The sequence below is a fragment of the Salmo trutta genome, chromosome 22 (assembly GCF_901001165.1).
Source record: "Salmo trutta chromosome 22, fSalTru1.1, whole genome shotgun sequence".
Classification (NCBI taxonomy): domain Eukaryota; kingdom Metazoa; phylum Chordata; class Actinopteri; order Salmoniformes; family Salmonidae; genus Salmo; species Salmo trutta.
The window spans coordinates 31,872,515-31,880,216 of record NC_042978.1 but is presented as its reverse complement, the minus strand read 5'-3'; the positions used below and the strand labels follow the sequence as shown (position 1 = coordinate 31,880,216).

Here is a 7,702-nt window from a genome sequence, read left to right as displayed (position 1 = left end):
GTGTGTAGATTGAGGGGGGAAAAAACAATTTAATCATTTTTAGAATAAGACTAATGTAACAAAATGTGGGAAAAGTCAAGGGGTCTGAATACTTTCCGAAGGCAATGTATGACTGAGCTAAAATAAAACAAAAAGCATTTGAATCCTATTTTACAAATCAAAACATATTCACAACCCTTCTAAGTGTTTCAGAAATATGTTGGGTGCATCCCTAAAGATTGATCAGAGCCAGTTTATATGGGATGTGGTGCTATTTGGAACATATCTGTCCTGTTAAACATAAGAAGAGGGGGGTAAGGAACAAGTTCTGTAAAAATTATTTCCCAAAAAGGACATGCCAGTAGGAGGAATAAGCAACGCCCACCTTTGGCAAGACAAGCGAGGAGCTGTTCTCCTGACCCACCCCCCACAAAAAAGAAATGTATTGTAGGAAAGATAATATGCTTAGCCAGTCCCCCCATTCTTTTCTCAACATACCCAAAACCATGATACACACCCCCCCCCCCCCCCCTTGAAAATGTATCTTTATCCAGATGCGTTTGCAGGTACTACTGTCAAAATAAAAAATGTCTAACTAGTATGTGACAATAAAAACCTAAAATTCCCCATATCTATGTACCTTGAAACTGTCCATAATGTGAACTCCTGATACTGGTGGGGTTATGTGCATTATGCATTATGTCCGAACACAGCTCAGATCACTGCCAATGAGTGTTCGGAGAGAGAAAGAGAGGACTGCTTGCCGACACTGTCCAAAGACAAGGGTTATGGCCTGGGTCGTGTTCAGCAGGCACGAAACGGATGAAAACAGTCAGAAACAGGTGGTAGCCTACTATCTGTAGTTATCCAATAAGAAATCCTTGTTTTTATTATCTGTTCTAAATGTTTTGTATGTTGCAGCACAGACCCAGGGATCATCTTCATAATCACATGTCATCCTCATCATCCTCATCCTGGGAGGAGCCAGCCTGCTGTCCAGTGCTGGCGGATGCTGCAGCCAACTGGGCCTGCTGGGCAGCTTGCTGCATCTGGAGCCACTCCTGCTGGGCCAGCTCGGCCTGCTGCTGCCGTGCCTGGAACACAGTAAATACAGTCAGTCCACCAATAAATTAGACATGGTCAGAGAGAGAGATGCAAACAGCAAAGCAGGGGAGCCACTCAACCTAGAATATATACTAAATGTTACCAAAACAAATATACATTATTTGAGCTTTTGTCACACTGCAGAAATATCCGTTTGTACACTGCAGTTACCCATTCCTGGTGAAGGTGATCTATCAAAGTGCAGAGATGTGGCAAGAAATAGTCTGAATCAAACAGGTTATCCATCTTGATCCTTAACACAGGTAACACACTTGTAACCTGGCAACGATCAGTCTGGTTAACCAGGTTATGACTCTTGATCCTTACCTTAGCAAATAGTTCCTGCTGTTGTCTGAGGAGCTCTTCCTCTGGGATGCCCAGGTTTTCCAGGCGAGAGTTGGCCTTCCTCCTTTTAAGTGCTACTGTTTTACACTCCTGCAGGACATCCTTCACCTCTGTGATGTATGACGCAAAACCCAGGCTTTCAAGTGCTGTGGAGAAGAGAATATGGTTAGGGAAAAAAACAATGGAAACAATGTTGGGGAAAGGAAACAGACATTTAATCAACATTCAACAGTCTCATCACTTGATTATGGTTGGAATTCCTAGTGCATAACTAGCTACCTTGGTTCCAGATTGGTTTACTATAGCTAACCTGGTTTACAGATAAGTGGCCAGGCAAGTGCATACCTGCATTAACTACAAAATACATGGCAGGCAGGAAGGGGGAAAACACGTATACATTACAACTGAATATATTTTCAAACCTGTTGATACAGAATAAAAAATACAAAGATACTAACCATTAATGACATGTTCAGGTGATATGGTCTTCTTTTCAGACTTGTTACATATTTCATTCGCCTCTGATGAGATTAGATGTATGAACTCTGTGCAGCAGTTCACAACAAGCTCTCTTGCATCGTTGGCAACCCGTACGTTGGGCAGAGTTTCTTTGATCATTTTGTTGATGGCTGCCCTGGGAATGGTGAGGTCGTCATCGTTTCCCGACGAAGAAGCCATCGTATTCCAGAGAACTAGTTTCTCAAGTTTAATAAAAAACGAAACTGGGGGAAAGCTTGATTTGATGGTAGGGTTCCGCAGAGGGTTAGCTAGCTAACGTTACGTGTTGAAAATGTAGTGGGCTAGACGCTAACGTCGGCTAGTTGGGTTTAAAAGTTAAACTATCTATGCAAACTAGCTACACACAAGCCTATTGACACAGCATATCCTAATGTTACTGTAGAGACGTGGAATGTAACGAATAGGTCTAAGTAAAACACAATGGTGAGGACAAGAGAAAATGAAAACCAGCTAGCGAGTTAGCAAGCTATGGTCCATCTATCGCAACGCGTTAGCCTAGCTAACATTAGCTAGTTAGTTACCTGCAGCGGCTTTTGAGGCTAGCAAGCGTGTCGTTGGGATCATTTCGTAACGCAGTGTTGATCCCAAAAACACTGTTTGAACCAAAATCCCGTATACACTGGAACGAGAACTACTGTTCCTTTATCGGCCGAACGAAATACTATAATTCATTTATTTGTTAAGTTCGGTTCACCGGCAGTTCGGCACTGACATTTCTGCGGAAACGATCCACTCAAACAAAACCCATTTCCGGTATATTATTTTTCTACGGTGCCCTGTGAAATCGACCAAATAAAATTGTCGCCACCTACTGTGTTGAAGGCAAAACAATACCATGATAAAAATGTATAGCAGGCCTACATATTGTAACGACCCTGTGTTTATAAGCGCGGAAATCGACTCTGCCGCTTGAGCATGCTTTTGCGGCACAATCGATAGCGCTACGGACTTCGGGCTTGAAGGTCGAGGGTTCGAAACCTGCTCCCTGCTGTTTCATTACATTGGTGTCAGGAGTGGGATGTTAACGACCCTGGGTTTATAATATTGTTATAATACATACGTTTCCTAGGAACGCGAAGCGAGGCGGCCATCTCTGTCGTCGCCGGAAGTGTGCAAGCTTATTTCCCCTTTCCCAATTAGACTAAAACAGGTATTACAATTTACCTTTACCATGTATTTTTTTTTAAATCACGTCACCCTATTCCTGTCTTGTGCTTGTTCAGGACAAACAAAAAGGTGATCTAATAATGCGTAGGTAATGGTTAATATTGGATTATCCTTTAATACGATTGGGGCTTTGAATGCAGTGTAATATTCTATAACCTGTGAATCATGGATTAGTGGCCCAGTAGATAATATTGTTACATAATTGGATCTCCACACATCTTATCAGTGGTGATGGATCCTTTTATTGTTGCCTCTGTCAATACAAAAGTCCATTGAGATTCCCCAGTGAAACATTTTGCCCAAATTGAAAGGTAACTATTCCATCAACCTTTGAATCCGTACATTTTCAACACCAACACTGAGAAGATAAAACCTTGGAATTTTATGTTGGTTTATAATTTATAATAAAGAAGTGAATTAATTAGAAAATTGCCTTTTGGGACACATCCTAAGAATTGCTCTTGTCCTTATCTATAGTGAAGCTCTTGCGGGTCCTCCAGCGTAGCAGCTTGACGAAGTTGAGGCTGGCATTGAAGACCTTGTCGTGCTCAAACACCATCTTGTAGAAGGTGTCGATGGGAAGGTCTCCGTTTGGATCAGCATACTTCAGGGTGGTCATGGGGGTGTACAAGGTGTTGGTCTGGTGCCGGAATGGAGGGTTGTCCATGGTGATGATCTTGTGTGTGTGCTAAGGGAGGAAGACACGGAGAAGGAAGGGCCATTGAAAATGAGATGAAGAATTCAGAATAACCTGAAATAAATACAAAATAACTGCCCAGAACATGGTTTTCTGGAGATGCACTGTTGAGGCCCTTGGACAAGTCAAGTCAGTCAAGCTAGGGAGAGACATTTAAGCACAGCAATTTGAACACATGCACCAAACAAACTAACCCCGTGATTGAGAATTACACTTTACTTAGTCTCTAAGTATAATGCTTTATAAGATGTTGTATGTATAAGCCTTTATAATGTGTCGATTTGAGCCCAATAGGCTGATATACCTCTGCTATGTCCTCAGGTGTCTGTCCAAGGCTTTCATAGATCTGCTTGGAGTTCTTCAAATAGATGTTGGTAAACATATCTGCTGTCATTTTGTCAGCTTTGGAGAGGTCTGTCTTCATGGCCTCCTCATAGACCTTCTGCTCAAACTCCGTCACCACAGGGCCTGGCTCAATCAAACTTATACTGCCACAGCAATGACAGCAACACACACACACACACACACACACACACACACACACACACACACACACACACACACACACACACACACACACACACACACAATTACTACTTTAAGTTAGAATATAATTGAGTTTACTAGGCTGTCACCAAAACCCTTTTGTATTTTCTGTATCTAATACCACAGGAAAATCTATAATAAATCCTAAGATTGTGTCTGTACACTGTTGCTTCTTATAAATCATCTCTATAATATTTGTTCGGTGTGGTTGTTATTGCCATTTTACCCAACTGTAGCATGTTTTTTGTCACTCGTGACATGAAACACTGGTAGGATATTGCAGTGTATAAGTGCAGATGTTGGTGACATGGACGAGTGGGCTACAGGTGTTGGTTAGCATGCATTATTTTCCCCTGAGGGGAAGGCAGCTCCACGATGCATCCTCTCACTCCCTTCTCTAATCTCTGCCCCATGAGACTAATTTAACTCTTACAAACAGTGCAGTGTGAATGTACCCTCAACACACACCAGATGCAGTATGTGGTAGGGAAGCTCTGGTCCAAGGCGTTAGTATTTGCTAATGCTGAGCATTCCTTAGCAAACCACACTAACGCCCTGGACCAGAACTAGTGGTACGGTAGGACTACTTACTTCAGATTAAACCTCATGGCTTGGATGGCCATGCTTTCACAGAAACCCTCCACAGCAAACTTGGATGCTGCGTAGATATCGTTGAATAATATACCTGTGAAAAAGGAGAATGCAACCAAATAATTTAAATGTAGGAAGTTCAGATCGTGATGGAGTCTTTCCATTTCTAAGCCTAGGGTTCTTCAACGGTTAATATTGAACCAGTAGCAGTGTGGGAATTATGGGGACCGGAGCGGCTAAGCCCCCCAAATGAGACATGAGCTCCCCTAAATGCAACAAAAGTTTCAAACTTTGGGGGGGTATCTCTTTGAACTATTCTCCTATGTGTTTAAAATGCAATTTTGTACTGATACAGTGGTAAATATTATAATAAAAGCGCATTCCAAATTAAACGAACAACCCTACCTCTGTCATGGTTTAATCCAGTGACAGCTGGTTCAGGTTATTTCAATCGTATTAATCTATTTTCTCTGGCTGTCTTCCTCTCTATCTCTCTCTGTCTTGAGTTTACCCTAGCAAATTTGCAACATTGTATCGACTGGATTCAGCCTGCTAGCAAAATTGCAACATTGTTTTAACTGGGCCTTTGCAGTTTCCAGTGTAGATGAGCTCGGGACAGACATGGCTGTATATTGCAACATTGTTTTTAACTGGGCCTTTGCAGTTTCCAGTGTAGATGAGCTCGGACAGACATGGCTGTATTTACATCCATATTTCAGCCCTTTTTCAGGTGTCCTGACTTTTCTTTTTACAAAAAAATCTAATTTGTCAGCAAGACACATCAATTAATGCAGGCTACAAGAGTTTGGATCTACTGACAATCCCCGAATGGCATTGCACGTTTTGGTGTTTTTTAACAGATGTCTCTTTCCATTAATCCAATGGCTGGTGCACTGTTTGGATGCTGGAATTTATTTTGGAGTGGACCAATGTGCAAAGGTAGCCTACTTTTTGAAGTGATTTGACAATCAGATGAAAACATCATGCCTGGTTGTGTTCATGCCACATTACAACTGGTAATGCATGTGTACCTTTAAAATACATGTCTGTGCAATTAGGCACATACAAATGTGTAGCATACTCACAAATACACTTGCTGGTCTGTAAGAAAACCTCATGAAAAGAAGCAACATCTCTTACCCTGTATGCCCATGACACTGCTGATCACAACAATATGGCCGCTCTTCCTCTTCTTCATGTCTGGCAGGATCTCTTTGAGGAGTCTCACTAGACCAAAGAAGTTGGTATCCATGACAGCCTTCATCTCCTCCATAGACTGACACTCTATGGGGCCTACCAGACCCATCCCAGCATTGCTGACTGAGAGGGGAAAATATAGGTTTATTCAGTTATGTGAAAACGTTCTGATCGTTGCATTTGCAAATAGAAATAAAATTAGCAGAGCTGAAAATATGCCCTATTCTACATGACAGACAATTATATCTGTTTTCTATGATACATTTCTGCCTGAATGTTCTGTAACATTACATCCTACTGAACAGGCCACTGGAATTGGGGTGTGAGGGCAAAAGTCAGTGCAATCCTTCATTTTAATTTGACTGTACAACCAACTAGCCTTACAATAGAATTACAATCTAATTCTTTACTGGGTTTGTAATGCAAACATGATCAGGGAAGACAGTGTCCATACATATAAACGTGGGATTATTAGCCTACATGTAACACCAGATAAGGGTGTATGCATGCATCCGTACTTACTGAGTATGTCTAGCTTGCCATCCGGTAGGCTGGCCACACATGCTTTGATGGAGTCTTCATTGCACACATCCAGTTGTTTAATCACCAGGGTCTTGCCCAGAGTCCCGCCTGCCGCCTCCACAAGTGCCTCTGCCTTACCCAGGTTCCTCATTGTGGCATACACTGGAGAACACAACACAGATGTATCTTAGTCTCTTGGAAGCAGACAAGTTTGTCTATGAATATTGTGTAGCTGTATAGTCTGGGGATTAGGAGTTTCTGACTATACTTTTGGGAATTTGAAGGTAAAGGAACCGTTCTCACAATTTCACTGCTTTCCATGATAATTTTAACAGATAGTTGAGATTTCTTCCATTGACAGAGGTGGAATAAACATCACATTTTGGTTACCATAACATTAAATATCTAAATTCTGTTCAACCCAAAGAGTACCCATTAACTTACCAATGAACCTCTTCTTTTCATCATTGGCGATGCGTACAGCCAGGGCCAGGCCGATGCCTGAGGAGCAACCTGTGATGAGGACAATCTTCTGGTTCATTGCTGCTGTTAGTCTTTAAGAACCTAAATTGAGAAAATTCCTGGATAAGGCTAACACAGTGAATTGAACGGTACAAAAATAAATTGGTCTCACAAACTCCAGTATCAGGTAATGAGGGACAGCAGGAGGGAATGAAAGCGAGGACGGAATGAAAGTGAGGAGGGAATGAAAGCAATGGGGGAGCGAAAGTGAGGGAAGATTGAAAGCGAGGGGGGAATGAGAGAGAAGGACAGAATAAGAGTGAGCATGAGGAGATGAAAGAGGGGGAGTAAAGGGGATTTGCTTTCGGCTTAGTAATCCACTGCAGTTAGACTCAGCAGAAACAGCCTTAAACAGGAGAATGATTAGCATCCATTGGCATGCAATACACATAGCCTACATCTATACACACACACAATCAGTCAAATGTATTGTATAAAGCCCTTTTTACATCAGCATTTGTCACAAGAATCCCAGCCTAAAACCCCAAACAGCAAGCAATGCAGATGTAAAAG

General features: G+C 42.0%; 2 protein-coding genes across 2 annotated transcripts; both read right to left on the bottom strand.

Annotated features, from left to right (window-relative positions):
• Positions 1-253: 253 nt before the first annotated feature.
• Positions 254-2,851, bottom strand: LOC115158593 (protein Dr1-like). Its single transcript, XM_029707750.1, has 3 exons — positions 1,887-2,851; positions 1,411-1,574; positions 254-1,073 (listed from the first exon to the last, which is right to left on the bottom strand). Exons 1-3 carry the CDS (start codon positions 2,104-2,106, stop codon positions 927-929), a joined length of 531 nt encoding a protein of 176 aa, XP_029563610.1. The 5' UTR covers positions 2,107-2,851; the 3' UTR covers positions 254-926.
• Positions 2,852-3,333: 482 nt separating this feature from the next.
• zgc:109982 (retinol dehydrogenase 8) lies at positions 3,334-7,443 on the bottom strand. Its single transcript, XM_029707749.1, has 6 exons — positions 7,112-7,443; positions 6,668-6,829; positions 6,089-6,268; positions 4,949-5,042; positions 4,116-4,299; positions 3,334-3,802 (listed from the first exon to the last, which is right to left on the bottom strand). The coding sequence occupies exons 1-6, from the start codon at positions 7,206-7,208 to the stop codon at positions 3,563-3,565; spliced, it is 957 nt and encodes a 318-aa protein (XP_029563609.1). The 5' UTR covers positions 7,209-7,443; the 3' UTR covers positions 3,334-3,562.
• Between the last annotated feature and the right edge of the window lie 259 nt (positions 7,444-7,702).